At 33.0% G+C, this 25291-nt stretch overlaps 1 protein-coding gene across 2 annotated transcripts in view; it reads right to left on the reverse strand.

Annotated features, from left to right (window-relative positions):
- The window catches only part of ASCC3 (activating signal cointegrator 1 complex subunit 3), a 382658-nt gene that overhangs the window by 127367 nt on the left and 230000 nt on the right, over positions 1–25291 (reverse strand). For both annotated transcript variants that reach the window (XM_004044455.5, XM_055391435.2), the window contains 11 exons: positions 24939–25025; positions 23916–24092; positions 20597–20822; positions 19986–20140; positions 17395–17493; positions 15945–16113; positions 11967–12187; positions 4430–4515; positions 2316–2482; positions 1150–1295; positions 898–1018 (listed from right to left, as the gene is read on the reverse strand). In XM_004044455.5, coding sequence (XP_004044503.4) covers positions 898–1018; positions 1150–1295; positions 2316–2482; positions 4430–4515; positions 11967–12187; positions 15945–16113; positions 17395–17493; positions 19986–20140; positions 20597–20822; positions 23916–24092; positions 24939–25025 — 1654 coding nt within the window. The remainder of the gene's footprint in view (positions 1–897; positions 1019–1149; positions 1296–2315; positions 2483–4429; positions 4516–11966; positions 12188–15944; positions 16114–17394; positions 17494–19985; positions 20141–20596; positions 20823–23915; positions 24093–24938; positions 25026–25291) is intronic.

The following is a 25291-nucleotide window of genomic DNA, read 5'->3' on the forward strand; positions in this document are numbered from 1 at the left end:
ATGTAAATGATAAAGCTTTGATAAATCATATTAGAGATACACCATTTAAAATACACATATTAGTACAATATTGATATCATTTGGACACATAAATATAAATGGATCTCTTGTCTTTCTTTAAACCTCAACATCTAATGGATTTTTGCTGCTGAAAGAACAGGTGTGGCTGAACAGCTCACAGCAGATTTATTGTTCATTAGTGATTTTGTACAATGCTTCTGTGGAGGTGTAAATAATATGAACTGCCAAGATTGGTCTCTAGTTCACAATCAATACTTTGCTTCTGTCATAAGGCTAATTACAGCAGCTAAAAAGTCACCTCACAACTGTCACCACACAATCAACAGCAGCTCACATTTGAGAATTTATTTTTGAGGTTATTTTTAATTGATATAATAAATATTCTTTATGCAGCCCAAATAAAACATGTTTCAATAAAATAGGAGTGCTATTCTTAAATCTTCCCTGTTTGCCTAATTTGTTAGAAGAGGAAAAACTAAAAACAGAAGCACTGTACTAAAGTACTGAAATTTCTAAGTTTTATGATTTCTCATAAAAATGATTATGAGATGTTTTTGACCTGTAGCTTCCATTTCTCATCTGTCCAAGCTACTATCATAAAAACACTTTGATTAATATTAAGAAAACTCAGATAACTTTTTTTAATTACATACTTTTATTCTACTACAAAGTCATTACCATTTGTGAAATCTCTCCAATCTTCAACAGGTAATTTAACATATATTTGTATTCCTTAACAGTTGAGACAAACAGTTTTAGATATATGTAGAAGCTGGACCAGTATCATCCTTTCAAAGAAACCAACACCAATTAGAAGATATTTGATAGCTACAATAAACAATGGTTACTATTTTATTCCAAGAATCTGAACCTTACCCTGAAATGCAGGCTTGTTCATACTAGCCATACGAGGACAGTAATGTTGACCTGGAAAGCCTTGAATGTGAACTTCCAGTGGAACTGGGCGTACTGATGGTCGGAAGTTAAACAAGCCCATCTAGAGTAAATATGAGAGAGAAACCATTTTCAACTTTTATATTGAATTTTATAAGGTTATAATATCTCTTAAAAGGAATCATCAAAGTAACACTACTAAATAAATGCATAATTTATCAATCTTCTACATACCTGCTTAATATTGAGCCAATCAGCAAGGTCTCTGGCATTAGCTAATGCAGTAGATAGTCCAACTATTCTAACAGGCTTTTCTGTGTGTGATGAGATAAAATTTGTTCGAGATACAATGACCTCTAGAACAGGGCCTCTTTCCTCCCCTAGAAAATAGGGAAAAATTAATGTTAATCATTTAACAAGTCTGTGTTGGTCATTGCAGCAACTACAAAAGGAAGAGTTCGTAGCTTCCTCAAAAACAAAACAAAACAAAAAAAAACTACAGATAGAACTACCAAAGGATTCTGCAATCCTACTCCCAGTGCATGATGTCACTTAGATGTTGAATTAAAAAAAACTGACCTCATGGAAGTAGAGTAGAAATGTGGTTACCAGAGTCTAGGGGCATGGGTTGGAGTCACAAGAGAAGGGAACAGAGAGATGGTGGTCAAAGGGTACAATGTTTCAGTTGGACAGGAGAAATGTTTGTCAGATCAATTGTACAGCAGTGTGACAACAGTTAATAATAATATATAGTATATTTCAAAATTGCTAAATTGCAAAATTGCTAATTGCATGTTGAACTGTAATCTCCAATGTTGAAGGTGGGGCCTGGTAGGAGGTGATAGGATCATGGGGGCTGTTTCTCCTAAATGGCTTAGCACCATCCTCTTGGTGCTATTCTCATGACAGTGAGTGAATTCTCATGAGACCTAGTTGTTTAAAAGTGTGTAGCACCTCGCCCACCACCTTGCTCTCTTGTTCCTGCTCTTGCCATGTAAGAAGCTCTCTTCTGCTTTGCCTTCAGTCATGATTGAAAGCTTCCTGAGGCCTCCCCAGAAGCAGGAGCCACTACATTTACTGTACAAGCTGTAGAATCTTGAGCCAATTAAACCTCTTTTTAAAAATAAGTTACCCAGTCTCAGGTATTTCTTTATGGCAATGTGAGAAGAGATTAATACACTAAGAGAAAATTTTTTATGTTTCACCTCAATTTATATGTAAGGTGATAGATATGTTAATTAGCTTGATTTAATAATTCCACATTATATACATATATCAAAAAATCACATTGTGCCCTAGAAATACATTTAAATATTACATGCAAATTAAAAATAATACTAATAATTAATATTTTACAAAGTTAAAGTTTGTAAACTGGCTTTAGATACAGTGGTACCTACCAAGCAGATGGATCTCATCTATGATGAGAATAGTGACTTGCTGAACATAGTTCCTATTTTGCCAGCTTCTGCTGACTCCATCCCACTTCTCTGGCGTAGTGACGATAAGGTCAGCCTTGGCAATGGATTTCATATCAGGAGTCACATCCCCTGTTAGTTCAATAACTCTGGAGGGAAATATAAAAATGATCCCAGAAACTTTTCCAGTAACAAATGACCTTGGAAATGCAAAAACCTATCTCTTTTAAAATAAAATTTTATAAGGCTTAAAATTACTTTATCTACCTTTGATTTTTGAAATTTTCCAAGTTGAGTCCAAAATGTACATTTCTTAAGAACTCTAACAAAATTTCTTGCCATAAAATGAAGGTCATATAAATTCCAATCACTGACATATCTAACTTTTATACAGATATGCAAGGATATCAAACTTTGCTTTAATTATGTTTATAGAAACTCCATCCTAGGTGATTTTATAAAGTTGAACTCATACTTCCTTGTCCCTATGTTGGAATAAATTTTTTTTTAATGAAGGAAAGTGTTACTTTATGGAGACAAAAAAAGGCATTCAGTAAGAATATTTAGGATTATGTGTAAATTTAATTAAAATTATGTGTAATTTAGATTGTGTGCAAGCTCATTTCTTTCCTTAGACTGGAATTTTCTATAGATTTTATAGCCAAAATGAAATGTATTAGGATGAAAACAAGATAAGCCAGAGCAAATATGTACCAACTCATTCTAAGCAGATCACAGTCATATAGTGAGAGAGAAGGAAAAGAAAAACCTATGTAGATCTAGAGGAATTACCTAAGAATTCCTAATTACATAGGATTAGCTCTGGGCTAACATCAAATTTTAAGTAATTACTAAAATAATTTTTCTTTCTTTTTTTTTTTTTTTGAGACAGAGTCTCATTTTGTCACCAAGGCTAGAGTGTAGTGGCTTGATCTCAGCTCACTGCAACCTCCACCTCCCGGGTTCAAGCGATTCTCCTGTCTCCAAGTAGCTGGGATTACAGGCCTGCACCACCACCTCCAGCTCCTTTTTTATTTTTAGTAGAGATGGGGTTTCACTATGTCGGCCAGGCTGGTCTCCAACTCCTTTTCTCAGGTGATCACCCCACCTCAGCCTCCCAAAGTGCCAAGGTTACAGGCATGAGCCACCACGCCCAGCCTAATATAATTTCTAATCTGTGTTAAGACTTGGAAAATAAGAAAAAGGGCAAAATTTGTTCCTCCAAGCATAATGTTCACAAAGTATTTACCTATTCTTGTTTATTTTAAAGATTTACATTTTATATGTTATTTTGAATATGGACTATATTCACATGGTTCAAAGAATACAGGGAATAGTCTCCATAACATCCCTATCCTATAGACAGCTAGTTCTCATTCTGAAAAGAACCACATATTCATATTCTTTATCATTTTGAAAAAACATAACCTAGGATACTTAAATTTTTTTTGTTTTTTTTTTTTACATTATCTTTGGACATCATTCTTTCCGTATAAAAAAATTCATATAGTTTTTTTTACAGAGTAATACAATATTTTACATTGTGTGAATGTACTATAATTTACTTACTGATGCTCTATTGGAAATTCATTTCTCTGTAATCTTTTGCTATTTAAAATAATACTGCAATGAATAACCTTGTAGTATCTTAAATTATTAATGAAAAAAACCCCACATCATGTTTTTCAAAGAACTTCTGCTTTTTTACAAATAATTTACATGCAAAATGCCTTCTAAGCAGTTTCTGGAAGCTACTCTGCATAATACGAAAAAAATAGAGAGACAGAACTTATTTTTGTTTTGTTTTAGAATGAAAATATTTTGAAAAAGTTATCCTGCCAAATAAAAGTACTCACATTAAGTAATTTAGGAGATTTCATTTTCAATCTTAAAACAATGGGAATATTGATATCATTTTAATAGTAGGTACATATCTTTAAATAAATGACTATGAAAATCATTGTAAAACCATTCAGCAGTTAAATAAAAGACTATGAAAATCACTGTAAAACCATTCAACAGTTTTATTCAACTCTTATTTCCTGGTCCTTTTAGTCAATTCAAAGCGTATCTTTTGAGTAAAAGTAAGAACTTACTTTTTACCAAGTTTTTCTTCTATTCTAACTTTCCAATCATCCATTCTTTCACGTACTAGGGCTTTTAGGGGTGCAATATATACCGCCTAAAAAGGGGAGAATAGCCAAAAATACTCTTATGAAAATAGTGATAGCATTTTGTAATAAAAGTAAACTCCAAAAAATTTGTCAAAATATGACAGTGTGGTTTGAAAATGTATCTTTTAATTCTGAATACTCAAATTTTTAAATCAATGGGAAAAAGTCATTAACTCAAACTACATTTATCCAAAATAAGACAGAAATGTAACACATCACAAACATTCTATTCATAAAAAATATTAACGTAGATGAATTTAAATTACTTTTAAAAAAGCATCAGAGGTATTTTCCTCAGGCATTTTACTATGAAATTATATTCTACATAATAAAAACAAAACAAATTATGAGATAATACACTATAAGAGAAAATTAGGGTTCTGATAAAAAATGTTTTTTTCTATTATGATTAATATTTATTTGAGTTGTATGTAACTCTTTCATGAATAAATGTACTGATGTTGAAGTTTTGAAGAGAAATAAACTATTGTTTAAATTTTAATGCAGATTTTATGAAGATGCTAGTAGTATACTTCAGGTTTCAAAAAAATAAATAAAAGCTGGTCTATAGTAATCCAAACCTATAAAAAATGTATTCCCTTTATGTTTCTAATTTAGAGTAGAGCTCTACTGTTATATTAACATGTCTCTAGAGATCAATAACCACATATTAGAGAGACTGAAAAGTAGGAAAACTTAGGGTTAAGTAGGGAAGAAAAGCCACTAATTAGGAAACACTACAAAAGGATGTTAAGACATTTCTGAAATCATAAATGATGAAGAAACTAGCCCATAATTCCAATCACAACATCTCTGTAAATGTTTCTATTTTAGTGTGATGTACTCACAAAATTAAGAACAAGAAAACTCTAAATACTACATAAAAAAACTGTTAGAATTAATAAACAAATTCAATACGCTTGAAGGACACAAAGTCAACATATATAAACCAGTAGAATATATACTGTTAGCAAACTATCAAAAAAAAAAAAATCAAGAAGACAGTCCCACTTACAATAGCACCAGAAAGAATAAAGTACTTAGGAATAAAGTTAACTAAAGAGGTAAAAAAATCTGTACACTGAAAACTATAAAACATTGAAGAGAAACTGAAGAAAAGACAAATAAATGAGAAGATATCCCATGATCATGGACTGGAACAATTAATATTGTTGAAATGGTCATACAACCCAAAGCAATCTTCAGTTTAAATGCAATCCTTATCAGAATTCCAATGGCATTTTTCACAGAAATAGAAAAAAAAAAATCCTAAAATTCACAAGGAAGCACAAAGACCTTGAATAGCCAACGCAATTTTAAGAAAGAAAACCAGTCAGACGCATCACATTTCCTGGTTTCAAATTATATTACAAAGCTACAATAATCATAACAGTGTGGAAGTATGGACCTGACATAAAAAGAGGCACACAGACCAGTGGAACAGAAAAGAGCCCAGAAATCAACCCACACAAACAAGGTCAACTAATCTTCAACAAGGGCCTAAAGCATACATACAATAAGCAAAAGATATTCTCTTCTATAAATGATGTTGGGAAGACTGTATATTCACACGTAAAAGAACTACTGCCATACACCATATACAAAAATTAACTCACAATGGATTAAATAATTAAATATAAGATCTAAAACTACAAAATTCTTAGAAGAAAACATAAGGAAAAAGCTCCTCGATGTTGGTCTTGGCGATGATTTTTGGGACATGGCATCAAAAGCAAAAATAAACAAATAGGTGTACAACAAACTAAAAAGCTTCTACATGGAAAATAAATAAATAAATAAAATTAACAGAGAGACAATGTGAAATGAAAGAAATGACAAAACGAAAGAAAATATTTGCAAACCATATACATTAGTTCTGTCTTAATGCCTTCCCTTTCCACGCTTCCAATTACTTGTAGTCAATTGTGGTCCAAAAATGTTAAATGAAAAATTCTAGAAATAATTCATAAGTTTTAAATTATGTACCCTTCTAAGTAGCATGATGGAATCTCACACTGTCCCACTCAATTCAGCCTGGAACATGAATCATCCCTTTGTCCAGAGTATTCAGGCTGTAGCCACTCCCCAAACATTAGTCACTTAGTAACTGTCTTGTTTACTAGAAAGACTGTGGCAGTATCACAGTGCTTTTGTACAAGCAGCCCTTACATTACTTAGTAATGGCCCCAAAGCACAAGAGTAGTGATGCTGGCAATTCGGATTTGCCAAAGAGAAGACAAAGTGTTTCAAGTGAAAAGACGAAAGTTCTTGACTTAATAAAAGAAAAAAAAAATCATATGCCGAGACTGCTAAGATCTATGGTAAGAACAAATATTCTATCTGTGAAATCATAAGAAGGAAATCATAAGAAATTTGTGCCAGGCTGGGTGCGGTTGCTCACGCCTGTAATCCCAGCACTTTGGGAGGCGAAGGTGGGCGGATCACCTAAGGTCAGGAGTTTCAGACCAGCCTCATCAACATGGAGAAACCCCGTCTCTACTGAAAAAAAAAATACAAAAATTAGCCAGGCGTGGTGGCGCATGGCTGTAATCCCAGCTACTCGGGAGACTGAGGCAGAAGAATCGCTTGAATCCGGGAGGCGGAGGTTGCGGTAAGCCGAGTTTGCGCCATTGCACTCCAGCAGCCTGGGCAACGAGAGCAAAACTCTGTCTCAAAAAAAAAAAAAAAAAAAGAAAAAAGAAATTTGTACCAGTTTTGATGTTGAACCTTAAGCTGCAAAAATTATGGCCACAGTACACGATAAGTGCTTGGTTAAGATGGAAAAGGTATTAAATTTGTGGGTGGAAAACATGAATAAAAATGTGTTTTTTAAATTTTAATACACTTTTCTTAAGTACATATTTATAAAGAACATAGTATTGTACTACTATACCATTTCTTGTTTTACTTTTTATTTGTTTTTATTTAACACATAATAATTGCACATATTTATGGGATACACAGTGATGTTTTGATACATATAATGTATAGTGATCAGATCAGGGTAATTAGCATATCCATCATCTCAAACATTTATCATTTCTTTGTGTTGGGAACCTTCAGTATCCTTCTTCTAGCTATGTGAAACCATATTATATATTATTGTTAACTACAGTCCTTCTACAGTCGTATACAACACTAGAATTTATTCTTTCTATTCGGCTGTAATTTTGCATCCTTTAACAATCCTCTCCTTATCTCTCCCTTCCCCCTACCCAAATGGGTTCAGTACCATCAGGTTGCAGGCATCCATCGGGGTTTTGGAATGTATCACCTGAGGATAAGCGGGGACTAAACATCTAATAAAAAGTTATAATCCAAAATAGAAACTTACACAACTCAATAGCAGATAAACCCAAATTATTCAATTAAAAATGGGCAAAATATCTGAATACACATTTTTTTCCAAAAGAAAACACACAAATGGCCATTGGATACATGAAAAGGTGCTCAACATAACATCATCAAGGAAATGCAAATTAAAATCACAATAAGATATCAATTTACACCTGTTAAAATGGCTAGTATCAAAAGACAAAAGACAGCCAGACATGTGGCACAAACCTGTAGTCCCAGCTACTCAGGAGGCTGAGGCAGGAGGATTGCTTGAGCCCAGAAGTTCAAGACCAGTCTGGGCAACACAGCGAGACCCCATCTCCTCAAAAAACAAAAAAAACAAAAAAAAAAAAAAAAAGAAAAAAGAAAAAAATAACACACATGTAGCTGAGGATGTGGAGAAAAGGTAACTGTTACTGTACGTGATTGGTGGTAATGTAAACTGTATAGCCATTATGGAAGACAATCTGGAATTTCTTTAAAAATTAAGCATAGAACTATCCAGCAATCCCACTTTTGGGTATATACCCAAAGGAAATGAGATCAGTATCTTAAAGAGATATCTGCACTCCCATGTTCATTGCAGCTTTACTTTGAATAGCCCAGATATGGAAACAATCTAAGTGCCTCAAGATAGATAAAGAAATTGTAATATATATATGTGTGTGTATATATATATATATATGTGTGTGTATATATATATGTGTGTGTGTATATATATACATATATGCGATATATATGTACACATACACACAATGAAATATTATTCAGCTTTAAAGAAGAATGAAATCAGCCATTTTCAACAATATAGATGAACCCAAGGGACATTATGTTAAGTGAAATATGCCAGACATAGAAAGAAAAATACTGCATAACTTCACTTACACATGGAATTTTTAAAAGTTGGATTCATAGAAGGAAAGAGTAGGATATTGGTTACCAGCGGTGAGGATGGGGGAATGAGGAGATACTGGTCAACAGGTATAAAGTTTCATTTATGATGAATGAATAAGTACTAGACACCTAATATACAGCATGGTGATTACAGTTAATAGTACTGCATTATATACTTGAAACTTGCTAAGAGAATAGATTTTATGTGTTCTCACCACAAAAAAGATAACTATTTGAAGTGATAGGTATGTTAATTAGCTTGACTGTAGTAATCACTTGACAATGTATATCAAAACATCACATTGTATACCTTAAATATACATAATTTTTATTAAAAATAATATATACTAGGAAAGAGTTAAAAAAATTACGCTTCAAGAAAGCTTTAAAGCAATACTTACTTGACTTGTAATGTATTTGATATTAAATAATATCATGGCCATTTGTAGAAGTCATATAAAAGCTACTCTATATTTAATATGTATAATCAAACTATATTTATTCAAGCACTAGCATTTTCTTCATACAGAAAAGATTTGATTATGAATTATTTTGTATTGTTTAACTTTGCCTATGAAGTGGGTTTCTCACAGTGAAATTATCTATGAATTGTAGAAATCTTACAATGAGGAAAGGATTTGTGTGTCACTACATACATTAGAAATTCAACTGGAGGACTACAAAGTTTAAGGTAAATTTTCTTGCTGCAAATTATCCTAATATGGGCATAGCTCATTTTACTGCACTTTGCGGATATTGTTTTTTTACAAATTGGAGGTTTGTGGCAACCCCACATCGAGCAATTCTATCAAAAGCAATTCTATTGATTTTTCCAACAGTATGTGTTCACTTCATGCCTCTGTTACGTTTTGGTAATTCTACCAATATTTCTAACTTTTTCTGTATTATTATATCGGTTATGGTGATCTGTGGTCGGTGATCTTTTATGTTATCATTGTAATTGTTTTGTAGTGTCATGAACTACACCATACAAGATGACAAACTTAATTGATAATTGTGTGTGTTCTAACTTCTCCACTGACCAGCTGTTCCCCCATCTCTTTCCTTCTCCTCAGGCCTCCTTCTTCCCTAAGATACAACAATATTGAAATTAGGTCAATTAATAACCCTACAATAGCCTCTAAATGTTCAAGTGAAAGGAAGAGTTGCATGTCTCTCACTTTAAATCAAAAGCTAGAAATGATTAAGCTTAGGGAGGAAGGCATGTCGAAAGCTGAGATAGGCCAAAAAGCTAGGCCTCTTAATACCAAGGAGTTAGCCAAGTTTTGAATGCAAAGGACAAGTTCTTGAAGGAAATGAAAAGTGCTACTTCATTGAACACATGAATGATAAGAAAGTGAAAGTTTTATTCCTGATACGGAAGAAATCGGAGTGGTGTAGACAGAAGATCAAATCAACCACGATATTTCCATAACCTAAAGCCTACTCTAGAGCAAGCCCCAAATTCTCTTCAATTCTGTGAAGGCTAAGAGTGGTGAGGACACTCCAGAAGAAAAGTTTGAAGCTTGTTTCACATGGTTTAAAGAAAGAATTCACCTCTGTGAAGTGCCAGGTGAAGCAGAAAGTGCTGACGTAGAAGCTGCAGCAAGTTATCCGGAAAATATAGCAAAGATAATTGATGAAGGTGGCTACAATAAACAACAGAGTTTTAATGTATACAAAATAGCCTAATATTGGAAGAGGATGTCATCAAGGACTTTCACAGGTAGAGAGGAGAAGTCAATGCCTGGCTTCAAAGCTTCAAAGGAGGAGCTAACTTTCTTGTTAGGGACTAATGCAACTGATGACTTGAAGTTGAAGCCAATGCTCATTTACCATTCTGAAAACTCTAGGGTCCTTAAGAATTATGCTAAATCACCTCTGCCTGTGCTCTATAAATGGAACAACAAAGCCTGGATGACAGCATATCTACTAAACAGCATGGTTTATTGAATATTTTAAGCCCACTGTTGAGACCTACTGCTTAGAAAAAAAGATTCCTTTCAAAATGTGATGCTCATTGACAATACATCTAATCACACTCCAAAGCTTTGATGGACATGTACAAAGAGATGAATGTTGTTTTCATGCCTGCTAACATAACATCTATTCTGTACTCCAGGGATATAGGGGTAATTTTGGCTTTCCTATCTTTTTACTTAAGAAATATGTTTCATAAGACCATAGATAGTGATTCCTCTGATGGACCTGGGCAGAGTAAGTTGAAAATCTTCTGGAAAGAATTCACCATTCTAGATGCCATTAAGAACATTCACGATTCTTGGGAGGAGGTCAAAATATCAACATTAACAGGAGTTAGGAAGAAGTTGATTCCACCCTTCACGGACGACTGAGGGGTTCAAGACCTCAATAGGGAAAGGCACTGCAGATGTGGTGGAAACAGCAAGAGAACTAGAATTAGAAGTGGAGCCTGATGATATAACTGAATTGTTACAATCTCGTGATAAAATGAACAGATGAGGAGTTGCTTCTCAAGGATGAGCAAAGAAAAGGTGTTTCTTGCGATAGAATCTACTGACAAAGATACTGTGACCATTGCTGAAATGACAAAAAGGATTTAGAATATTACATAAACTTAGTTCAGAAAGCAGTGGCAGGGTTTGAGAGGGTTGACTCATTTTGAAAGACGTTCTATCATGGGTAAAATGCTATCAGGCGGCATCACATGCTACAGAAAAATTTTTCATGAAAGGAAGAGTCAATCAATGTGGCAAACTTCATTGTCTTATTTTAAGAAATGGCCACGGCTACTCCAACCTTCAGTAGCCACAACCATGATCAGTCAGCAGCCATCAACATTGAGGCAAAACCCTTCACTAGCAAAAAGACTAAGACTCACTAAAGGCTGAGATGATTGATAATATTTTTTAGTAATAAAGTATTTTCTAATTTAGCTATGTATATTTTTAGACATAATGCTATTACACACTAATAGGCTATGGTATAGTATAAACAGAATTTTTATATGCACTAGGAATCCAAAAAATTTGTATGACTTGCTTTATTGTGACATTCACTATATTGTGGTAGTATATAACCAAACCCATGATATCTTCACGGTATACCTGTACTGATCTGGTTCCCTGGGAAATTCACTGAGAGTGACAAATCTATTCATTAGACCCTGCCAATATATTTAGAACTGTCTAGTTTAGAGATTATGAACTGTCTTTTCTAATTAAATGTAAGTATGATTCTTTCAACAGACCTTTGAAGTAGGGTATTTGTTGAAGACTCTGAAAATGGCTAATTCAGCTGCAACAGTCTTTCCCGATCCAGTAGGTGCTCCAAGTAGGACATTACAATCCGTGTGATACAGTGTATGAAATATTTGTGTCTGTACAGGGTTAAAGTGGCTGAAGTTGTACAGGGCTTCATATGCTTTACATCCCAAAGCTGTGATTGGTAAAGGCTGAAGATCCAGTAATTCTGAAAAGACCCAACAGGATGGCTATACGACAATTGAAAAACATGCATAATACTGAATATTGTATTGTAAATAATAGATTATAGTAATCCTTAGTTCCTTAGACAAGGAGAAAAAACTTAACACAAATTCTTATATACCCATTACAGATCTGGCATTTCAACAAATATGTCACGCAAATAACCACATTTACCATATTGACATACTGGATGCTTTTCTGGGGGAGTGCCCTATAAGCCAACTATAATGCCATATCCTTCTTTTTCCAATGAGGAAAGTCATTTGAATAACAAGTATATGCATGTTATAGAACAAAACCTAAATCTGTCTCAAGTGGTAAAAAAATTAAAACCATTTGCAGACTTCAACACTGAAATGATTACTAACAACAAATTATTTTTGTTCTGTTAGATACTGACCAAGCAAGAGCAGTTGAGTTAACTATTGTTGTCAATGGAAAGTAAAATGAATTTAGGGTAATTCCAGGTAGAAAATTGGGTGGGAGTTTTAAAGCAAAGCATGACTGAGTAAACAAAACCTGCCATGAGAAAACCTAGAAAGAAACTAGATTTAGTTGTTTCTTATTATGTGGATGGGAGGCCTAGGGAATTAGAAACAAAATAATTTAGAGAAACAGTTATACACCCTTGAATTCAACAGACCTTATATTTTCCATAATCCAGAAAGGTATCAGTTAGAAAACCAGAAGGCCACTTTACTCTCAAGATTATTTCATGAAAGATAAATCCAGTCATTTGAAATTTGAACAAGAAGAAATAATCCATAAGGTAACATAGTATTCTGTACCTTGAGTTAGATGTTCATGGTACTGTTTCAAAATGAAAGTATGGCAAATTTTCTTCTTAAAAAATGTATTTAAAAGTCAAAAAGTTAATTTAAAAAATTATCCTTTCCCCACTGCTCTATTCAGTTAATTACATAGGTAACTGAAGGCTAACGACACACTTTCTATACCAGACTGTAGGTTTCTTAAATTTTCTGAAGCACTGAAAATTGAGGCTGGGAGCGGTGGCTCAAGCCTGTAATCCTAGCACTTTGGGAGGCCGAAGCGGATGGATCACCTGAGGTCAGGAGTTCGAGAACAGCCTGGCCAACATGGCAAAACCCCATCTCTACTAAAAATACAAAAATTAACTGCGCGTGGTGGTGGGCGTCTGTAATCCCAGCTACTCGGGAGGCTGAGGCAGGAGAATCGCTTGAACCCGGCAAGTGGTGGTTGCAGTGAGCCCAGATCATCCCACTTCACTCCAGCCTGGGTGAAAGAGTGAAACTCTGTCTCACAAATAAAATAAAATGAATAAAAAATAATCGAGAAGGAAGGAGGGGAGGCATTGCAAGTTAATGCTTGTAATGCTAATCAAAGCCAAGATATGTTCTTAAAAAGACTAAAAAAAATAAATAAATAAACTGCATATTGCATATTTACTGATGATGTTAAATTACAGTGCTTTACATTAATGAAAGATGATGGTTTTTCTTGGCTCATTTGGGCTCAATGATAATGACTATATATTCAAAGAGACCCTGGAATCATTGAGGTTACTTTGTATATGTCTAATATCAACTGAGATGTTATGGTGGTACATTTATTGTTTTTAAAAATGTAGTCAGAACTCAGCTAATTATATAAATAGGGCGATACATTCTTGGTCATTTGGCAGACAAAAGATAAAATGACCATTGAAACAGAATGTTAACGCAAGTTAAGATCAAGTGCTATACTCAAAGATTAATGATGTTTGAAGCATGTACTTTCAATTAAAGCACCAAACATTTTTTATATATTTTATTCTGAGATTCTAAATATTACATGTAGCACATTTGATAAAAGAAGACTGGAAAGATTCCCTTCAATGAGTAGATCACTAGATACTACAATCTCATTATTTTTCTATGTTGACAAGCCTTTTAGTTCTGTTCTGCCAAGATATCAAAGTGGAATTAAGCCGAAGTATAAAGTATCTCTCTTTAAGATAAGCTAAGATAATGAATAGGGTACACATTTGACAAAAATGGCAAAGTTTAAAGTCACATTAAGACCTCTTTCAATTCCCACAGGACTGCCAAATAATGAGTTCATTAAAAGTAGTGAGGACTATATTTTTATTCTGAAAATGACAAAGGGTTTCTCTTTGGAAGAACCATATGAGAAAAAATATGGACTTTCATTTTTCTATAAATTAAGGCCCTCTTAAAATCAATTCTGAAAAAGAAGAAATAAACTTATTATACTAGTTAATTAACAGATTAGTTTAGGATTTTTTGAAATAGAGTATTTCATAGGGCACTTAAAAGTATCATTGTAAACATTTATTCCTGAAAAATCTGCTTCTATATTAAGTCAAAATAAAAAGGTGTTTGTTCACATCATCAAAATTTAAAATGGATTTTTGCAAGGTATGACAGTGAAAAACACTATTATATGATGTTGAAGATTACCACGTACCCCTTTATAATGTTAGGGCAGAGGGATAAAACTAATATAAAGTGTTCCTATTTCCCCACATCCTCTCCAGCACCTGTTGTTTCCTGACTTTTTAATGATCGCCATTCTAACTGGTGTGAGATGGTATTTCACTGTGGTTTCGATTTGCATTTCTCTGATGGCCAGTGATGATGCACATTTCTTCATGTGTCTGTTGGCTGCATAAATGTCTTCTTTTGAGAAGTGTCTGTTCATATCCTTCACCCACTTGTTGATGGGGTTTTTTGTTTTACACTGTTGGTGGGACTGTAAACTAGTTCAACCATTGTGGAAGTCAGTGTGGCGATTCCTCAGGGATCTAGAACTAGAAATACCATTTGACCCAGCCATCCCATTACTGGGTATATACACAAAGGATTATAAATCATGCTGCTATAAAGACACATGCACATGTATGTTTATTGCGGCACTATTCACAATAGCAAAGACTTGGAACCAACCCAAATGTCCAACGATGACAGACTGGATGAAGAAAATGTGGTGCACACACACCATGGAATACTATGCAGCCATAGAAAGGATGAGTTCATGTCCTTTGTAGGGACATGGATGAAGCTGGAAACCATCATTCTCAGCAAACTATCGCAAGGACAAAAAACCAAACACCGCGTGTTCTCACTCATAGGTGGGAATTGAACAATGAGAACACATGGACACAGGAAGGGGAACATCACACACCGGGGCCTGTTGTGGAGTGGGAGGAGGGGGGAGGGATAGCATTAGGTGATATACCTAATGTTAAATGACGAGTTAATAGGTGCAGCACACCAACATGGCACATGTACACATATGTAACAAACCTGTGCGTTGTGCACATGTACCCTAAAAGTTAAAGTATTAAAAAAAAACTAATATAAAGGGTAGATGTTATCTGCAGGACACAAACTCACTTGAGGTATATGGAAATCCATTCCATAGTGATACCATAATATGATTCCTTAATATTAGCTTTTTTGTTTTTGGTGTAGAAACACAAAAGATGGGGGAAAATTCCCCATAACTCACTGATATGTTAGTTAATTCAACATACTAGAAACAAGTTTAAGTAAACTGGAATAAACGCAAGGGAGAAAATAAAAGTTTTACAGAGAGAACAGATTAAATGATGAATGACAAATGAATAAAAAGGGAGTTATAGAGAAGTTATAATGATTACAAGTAAAACTTTATTAAGGTGTAGACATTTTTCAACATTAACTAAAACAACCATTTTGGAAAAAATCAATGATTCAAATCAGCATTCACCATGTTACCTGTATGAGGAGGATGTCTCTCTGGTAGAATTAGATGTTGAAAGTTGATAATACATACTGCCTCAGCACCCAACCATCTATCAGACACTGCTCGGATGTAGTATTGGGAAGGCAAAGGCTCAAAAATAGGGATTGTAAATACCAGTAGTTGGGCTTCTTTACTAATGACCTAATATGAAATAAAGTCAAAAATAAATATGGATATTCTAATAGCATAAAGGCCTTATTAGTCTATTGTTAAGATAATGGTATCTCTACAAGATATACTAAAGACAAAGTATCTTGAATTTCTAAATAGCTGAGATATTCAGAAACTTTAGAAACTTGTGCATGGTGCCCTTCTGAGGATACTTGATAGAAGGTAAAATTTTATGGCCAATTTATATTATTTACATATGCATATAATCATGTATTAACAGGTTACCAATTTGACTACCTGAATTTCCCAAACATCATTCATTCAATTACATAACTTCATGATTTTTACCTTACCGAATTACCATATTGTTTACTTAATATTTTTTGTTAAGTTCTATCAGTACCTAAAATGGAATACCGGAATCACTTGGTACAAATAGAAGGTAACCAAGAAGACAAAAGCAATGAATACAAAACACTGCTATGAAATTCTACTGTTGCCTACCCAAGACTCTTACCTGAAGCTTGCTTTCTCTTTGATAAAAACAGAAATTACGAATGAAGCATCAGTTAAAGAAATACCATCAAATTGAGTCTTTGTCTTGTGATTTATAAAGAAATTTAGAAGAAATGCTCTTTTAATCCAATAGTATTCAGTATTTTGTGCATGTGACCCTTAAGATTATTATTGATCCTACCTATCTTACATATTCTACACCTCTGGAACCCAGGTCTTAAACCATGGTAAAGATTATCCAGTCATGCATTGCTTAATGACAGGAATGGTTCTGAAAAATGTGTCATTATGTAATTTTGTCTTAAGAACATCATAGTGTACATAGACAAGCCAGATGGTATAGCCTCCTAAATATCTAGGCTACATGGCATAGCCTACTGCTCTTATACAGCATGTTACCATACAGCATGTTATTGTATTGAATATTTTGGGCAATTATAACACAATGGTACTTACCTATCTACACATATTTAAACCTAGAAAAAGTAGGTGAAAATACAGTATTATAATCTTATGGGATCATTATTGTACTGTTGTTGTGTATGTGGTCCCTTGTTCACTGAAATGTCACTATGTGGGGCATTACTGGTAAGTGAATTTCTTAAACCATGATCACATTGAATATACCAATACTATAACATTTAATCACTGTATTCTTTTAAAACTAATAGGAAACCAAAACATAAAATAAAGTTTTAATTGTACTATAAAATTACAGAGAAATAAAAGCAGAAACTGTTAGTATAAATTTTTTTACAATAGCAAATAAGGATATATTCACATATATACACTTACTTGTTTTTTTAGAGCTAGAAAATACTCTGAATGATAAATATGATCATTTGTAGGATCTTCTACCCAAATCCACCAAGGTTCTCCTACTGTCCCATGTACCTAGAAGAAAAATAGCATCCTGCTACTATGCATATCATAACTCAAATAAGGGATAGCATCCAATCTTCTCACTCTAGAAGCTTTATTGATATATCATTTATATTACAAAGTTTACTCATTTAAACATTTCAAGTATACAGTTAAATGATTTTAATATATTTCCAAAGTTGTACAACAATCACCATAATCTAATTTTAGAACATTTTCACCACCTCAAAAAGAAACCTTGTACCCATTAGTAGTCACTACCTTTTCCTTACAGATTTGCCTATTCTGTAAATTTCAATTAAATAAAATCATATAATATGCAGTCTTTTGTGACTGGAGTTTTTAATTTACCATGATGGTTTCACAGTTCATCTATGTTTTAGCATGCATCAATGCTTTCATTCCTTTTTATTGTCTAATAATATCCCATTGGATAGATATACTGTATTTTGCTTTACCCATTTCAATGTCTTTCTCTCTCTCTTACTCTCTCTCTCTCTCGCTCTTCCTTGCAAAACCCAGTCTTGTTCAGCAAGCATCTCTCCCTCATGTGACTCAAGAAAAAGTGACCACATCCCCTGGGATAATTTTGATTGGCATAAGTCAATCAGCTCATGGGATTCCCCTCCCAACTGCTGTGGTAAGGCGGAGGCACATGACAAATACTGGCCCAATTAGACTGAAGAAAAGGTCTCTGGTCCATGTTCTGGGCTGGAGAAGTGGGGATGTGTTTCCCATGCTCTGCTTAATGCAAACAAAAAATCCTGAAAACATTTGAGAAGTATCCAAAAGTGTCAGCAAGCAAATGGGTGAAAAGTTCCTGGTCTCTGAATGACATCTTGAAACAGAAGACTCAACCATCCTTAGGGCCTATTCTACCTGTGGACCTTTCATTATGAAAGATAATATACTTTCGTCCTTAACTCAGCTCGAGGCAAGTCAAGTTTTCCATTCTTGAAGCCAACAGCATTGTGCCTGACAGTGATAACTATTAAAATCATTAAGTACTCTGTCTTACTAATGAATTAAACTGCAGATTTATTACAGATATTGGTAGGAGACAGTGTAAGAAATACAAAACTTCCACTTATTTCAAAAATAGTCTATTAAAAATAAAATTTCAAATATGAGTTTATGGGTAACTGTAAATTTATATTTATGTGAAACTTTATATCTATAGAAATATTAAATATAATTTTGTATCATCTAGTCCCAATGAAAATTCTGTAAAAAACATTATTATTATTATAATAATACATGTTTATAGCTGAGGAAACTAAAGGAATTAAAGGTTTAGACACTTTTAAGACCAACGTAGAATTGGGTTAAAACCATGGTTGGGTAATTTTAGAGCATACTGTTAAAATTCATTCACATTAAAGATGTATAAACATCAGGTAATGCAGAAGATACTTATTTAATTAGAACTTTACAATAACATGTGAAATAGGCACTGCTATACTATAAATAGTGATTTCCTTGTTTTCCCTGACTGGCTTCTTGAATGTAAGAACTGAGCCTCACTTGCCTTTGTACCTACAATCTCTTAACATAGTAACTGGTACAAAAATAGATCTTTAAAAAATGTTGATTGAATAAAAAGAGAATCTGGTGTGTATCTTTATATACATAATAATATCTAAGCTATCAAAGGAGAAGAAGGAATTAAAACAGAAACAAAAACATGATGGGAATCAAGGATGGACATTTTGAAAAACTGTATAGTGTTAAATATTCAGAGAAGTAAAGAAAATAACTGAGAAAAATCTATTTATTATGGCAACCCATCAGTCTTTGGAGATCATGGAGAAAGTAGTCTCAGCAGCAAAGAAACAGGTGATTGGGGGAAAATATAGAATACTTTTCTACAAGTCTAATGTTTCAAAAAAGGAAAGAATATTAATTTAAGAGACATCAAGATGAAAAATGGCTCTTTTTATCATGAAAAATCTTGAATTTTTTGGAAGGCTAAAATGACAAAGTAGACATGGCAAAAATGAACATAACATAGAGAAAATAAAAGAAGATAGAACTAATATAGCAAAGTCTCTATGGAGTTAAATCCACTAAACTGCTGTTCATTGTTGAAATTTAGGTTTCCTAAATGTTTTGAAGGAATCTCACTGGTTGACATATTACTAATATACCATGGTTTTCTTGAGGATGAGAGTAAATATTGCTATAATTTTTCACTATTATTATTATTATTTTTTTTTTGAGATGGAGTCTCGCTCTGTCGCCCAGGCTGGAGTGCAGTGGCAATGTCTTGGCTCACTGCAAGCTCAGGCCTCCCGGGTTCATGCCATTCTCCTGCCTCAGCCTCCCGAGTAGCTGGGACTACAGGTGCCCACCACCATGCCCGGCTAATTGCTATAATTTTTAAAATAAATCCTCAATATATATTCTTTTTAGAGGATTTTCTATATGCCTTAGGAACAGATGTAGTTGAGTCTGTAGTATAGACATTTTTGTTTAACACAGATATAGCCGTTTTCCACTTCTACCTGATCATTCCAAGTGAAATCAGCATAGATGGTGAGTGTCACTCGGAGGACAGTCCTTGTGATGGGCTGAATGGATGCTTCCATCATAACAGAAGGAATCTGATGAACACATTGTTTGACCTTCAGTCCAATATTCACATGATGTAAAATGTGACCTGCAAGAAAAATATCACATAGAAGAAATGTGTCCAGGCAGAAAAAAGCAATATAATCTGACTTGTAAATGGGATTTCAGAGAAGGTGATTTTATTGCTTGTTTTATGATTTGCTATGTAGAATAGCTGACATTCTTGACCTGGCATGTTTGAATATTTTGTAATAGTTAACTTGAATGAGCAATTCACAGTTTTTAAAGTCAGTATCAAGGTTTCTTTAGCTATTAATAGGGTTCTTAAAATTACTGAGACTTGATAGTGTTTAAACTACTATAAACAGACTCACTTGAATATGAAGAGATTTTCACTTGATTTTAGATAAATGAAAAAGATTTATAAATATGGTAAAATTTTTATTTTGATTAATGTGGAAATTCACAATACCTTCTTTTACACCCAGCAACATATTTTATTTGCACAAAACAATACATTCAAACATATTTGCTTCCTTCTTACCTATTTCATCTTTCCTCATGTCTTTCAGCTTATCCACAGTAAGCTTTTTTTCTTCTAATCTTGTTAGGATGTGTGGTGGTAGGATTGAAAATTGTCTCAAAGGGCTAGCCCAACTCCAGAGCCTCTTGTCAATGACTTTACTAAGATTCAGGAGCCTGTAGGTCATGGTAGGCCAACGTTTCCTCAGAGCAATTTCAAAAAGAGCACGGACAATTCTAGCTGCATTCTAAAAAATAACAGGAGGAGATTGGTGGTTATACCCAATTTGCTTTTTAATTTGTCAATAAATTTATTATTCAAACTCAGTCTGAAAAGAAGTGCAAGTCAAGCTGCATCCTTGAATTGTGGGGCAATATCTTCTCTCATATAATCCTAATCATCTTATTATTTCTACATAAGAATAATCCTATCCTTTATATGTGGATGCTACTTGCTTACTCTCAGAGGGGAAGCCTTATTTCCAAGTTCTTAGAAAGCTCTACCTTCTAAACAGGAATGAAGTAGGAAGAGACAAAAGGCATGCATAATATTTAGGAGGCTGTTAAGGCATCTGACTATAAGAGACAAGGACGCCTCTTGGTGAATAGTGGAATGATTAAATTTACAAGGCTATTTAGAGGATTAAGGAAGACTGGGATCCTGTTAGGGAAAAAAAATAATGAGAGAAGGGTGACAAATGAAATACTGATTAGTGTAGCTACTCATATGAAAGGGCCATACAAATGGCTTCCTATAAACCAAACAATGTGTTAACTTGCTTTACATATATTGCCTCATTTAACTTTTACAAAAACTGCATTTAATTGATATTAATATTATGATTTTATAGATGAATATACTAGGGCTTAAAGAGGTAAAAAATTTGACCAAGGTCACACTGCTAGTTGGTGTCAGAGCATCTACTCAAAGCCAGGACTAAAGGACTCCAAATATAACTGAGATTCTAGACTCAGTGGTCTGAGGATAACTTTATTAATAGACATATAGAAAGTTATAATGAATGTAGTCTTTTTTCTTTACATTTCTACAGCTAGCTCCCATTTATTTTGCCTCCACTCCTCTATCATTAACTTTGCAGATTGTTTTATTAAAGATTGTTTTTTAAATGAACTTATAGATACCTTCCAAAATCCAGTAACATCTGTATTTGAAAATAAAGAATGTTCAGTCTGGTTAAAATCCAAACAAGAGATACAAAACTGAAAAGATTTCAAATGGCAGACAAACAATCCAGCCTAAAATTGTGAGGTCAAAAATGACAGATGAATTAAAGGCTTTCATTTCACATTTTATATAACATATGCACTGTCTTTTGATAAATTTGACTATTTTGTTTCAGTATTAGAAATTAAAGTACAAAATGGTAGATAGAAATATGAGGACAGTTCTGATATCCATTAAAAATGACTGAATGGGTCTTTATAAGGCCCAGAGAACAATAAATAAAATTTTGATTACTGTATCTACCAAATAGGTTTTCCTACCTCATTCCCACTTGTTCTTATAAAAAACTATCAGGCTAATTTTCCTACCTGTCTTTGAAAGTATGTCATTTTAATATTTCAGGATCTACAGTTATCCCTTCAATGCTAAAAGAAGTAGGAGAAATTCCATATGACAAGATACAAACAGGACATGTTAATCTAGAATGATATAAATTGGTTCAAAATAATAAGTCTATAACATGTACAGTCTAGAAAAGTTAAGCATAGGCCTTTAAATAAAATCCTAGAATATTTGAGCTATAGGTTTACCTTAGGGGCTGAGGAGAGAAAGTTTAAAAAATATAGAAGAAAATATCATTTTACAGAGTTGAGAGAGTAGTTGTTCAATTACTGATAGCTTAAACTTAAAATGTAATAAAGTATAATTTATCTGATGCATTCAGGTATGCTAAATCCATAATGGCTGTTTAAGAAAAACCAGGGATGCTTTGAGATATCCTTAATCAGAAGTTGACTTCCTGGATACCAATCATGAAGAGAATTAAAGTTTTACATTGTAAGCAATTCTTATGTCAGTCTCTGATAATATCTTCATAATCTTGAAGCAAGCAGAAATGTTGCCAGATTATTCATCCAGAACCCAGTAAAACTTTACCTTTTATTTAAATGATTAACTATTTCAATATAAAATCATTAGAAAATATAAAATGACAATATTACATTACTTTACAGAAAAACAGATAAAACAAAGGAGATTAGAAAATTATTCCTATAGAAGCTATAGGGTTTAAAGAATATATAAATATTTTCACTACATCTATATTAACTTTATATAATTTATGAAATCATCACCTGGTATCTTGGTTACATTGATTAAATTACTACATGCATTCAAAATGTTTACCAATATGTCTTGGTTTGTGTTTGTAAATATTCCATGTTTAAAGGACTCCTGAGTACTCATGGCTATTAATAATGATATATTTAACACAAACATTCTTTTTCTATATTTAGTCTTTCTTTGAACAAAATTACAAATATAACAGCAGAATCATTTCCATATTTAAAATAAAATTAAGCTTTAATTTCTTCTTAATTTATAAAAGGAAGTACTCAATAAAATAAAATTAAAAAGCCTTGACAGGTAAATAATTTTTTTAAAAAAGTATGTCTAGAAGGGAAATCTTTCATTTGAAGGATAAATAGGGTAAAATATAACCTACTTTACTTCACATAAGGGCTTGAATATAAAAACACAAATATTTGAACAGTTTATACCATGGTATTTTTAAAAAGTTATAAATTAAATGAGCTGTAGTTTAGGGAATAATTTTCTTTCTGTCCTCAATGTTTAAGTTTCAGCAGTAGAGAGGAGAGATTACTTTTGTAAAAACCAGAGACATCACACTGAACGTATGGTAGGAAATATGTTTACTACGCCTTGTTTAATGATTAAAAATATTATTATTTCTAATATTTGGTAAAAACTAAAAAAGTTCCACAATCTTTTCTTTATGCTTGCAATATTCTTTAACTTTTCTCTTTATAAGTACTTTATATTCTTTTACTTTATAAGTAAAAGAAATGAAATTCATCATTTAAAGTAGAAAAAAATCAGGTATCATTTTAAAACTTTGTAAGAAACATCAACATCACCAAAAAAAGCCCTATCAGTCACCAAATCTCATTCCCAGTCCTGTTTTATGAGCATAGATTACATAAAATATTTACAAATTAGTAGAACCAGTTCTAAGTAAAATGGTGGTTTGGTAGCATGTCACAAAGCAACGCATTCATAGCACAGCATGAATTAACACCTTGGTCCTCTAAATATATTCAAGGAAGAGAAACGGGGAAGGGAATAAGATTCTTACCTGTGCAACATATGCAGAATCTGATATAAGGGAGAAACTGTCCATTTCTCCTCGGCTGATATAAGTTTGAAGTAAGATGTTTATTTTCCCATAACTATTCTCTACACCTCCAGGAGTGGAGAGTTCACAAAAATTGCTTAATAAGGTATCTAACTCCTCTATTTCCTCTTCTCTGACCTAGAAGAATCAATGTATTTATTGGAATTTTGGGGCTGATTTATTTAAATTTTTCACATTGAAATTAAATACATTGCATGTTTTTAAAGAGTTTCCATTTACTATAATGCAGCATTTTTCTTTCATAGAGTTAAATAACAATGATTTTTCCACAGGTAGCTAAAAAACTGCAATATGAAATGATCTTGAGGCTGATACAATTACATTTTATTATTCATCACCAATATTAAATTTGCCATTGACATATAAAAATTTGATATGCCAAAAAATTAAGTCTTCTGACCTCACCATCCTTGAATTGATGAGATTTCATATTTTATTTGACCAGAGTAAAACCTCTGCCCAACTGGATTAGGGCAAACTTGAATTATCTTCAAATGCATTCATTATAGTCATATATTTTTATATGGTATAATACATTCATAGCTTAAAGCCATGAAGTACTATGATTCAAAGCATTAAAGTTTTCACTGTTAATAAGATTAAATATTAATACAGGTACAGAAATACTCATATCTAAGGTTTGAATCATACAGGTACTTTTACATTTTCTTCAATGAGCCTTATATTGCAATAAACCAAAATCTTCATACTACATTCTTCAACAGTTTCATTACTGCAAAACCAATTTAAATTATTTGATGTGTAGTACAGAGAAAAGAATGATGTCAGGTATGATGTAATATTATAATCTAGGACAGTGGGTCTTATTGATAAATGAAGAACATTGCTGATATTCCAAATGTGATGTGCCATACAGCTTATATGGTATTAATGAGAACCTTTTATAAATGAATGAATGCACACATGTTGTATGCATTTGATTCAAATTTCAAGAAATCTTACCTTAATTTGATCAAATTCTTCAGCTTTGGAGACTATGGCAAAGATATCACCTTCTGTTTTGTGAGCATCAAAGAGTTCATTAAAGGTCTACCAAAGTAAGTGTTATATTTGATTAAAATCAAAATATTTAAAATATTTTAAATTAAAAATGTGACTATAAATTACACATTTTAAAAGAAATTTGAGCTCTAGACACTGCAGTTATAATGTCTGTGTTACAGTATTTAAAGTCACTGCTTTATAAACATCAACAAATTTATCAAAGACCAAAGAAAATTCCTAGAACATAATTAGCTAAGGAAGATCTTTAGCAGCAAAAAGATGGATGATGAATAAAAGTCAATAAAATCTAC

Source organism: Gorilla gorilla, chromosome 5 (genome assembly GCF_029281585.2).
Source record: "Gorilla gorilla gorilla isolate KB3781 chromosome 5, NHGRI_mGorGor1-v2.1_pri, whole genome shotgun sequence".
Lineage (NCBI taxonomy): Eukaryota > Metazoa > Chordata > Mammalia > Primates > Hominidae > Gorilla > Gorilla gorilla.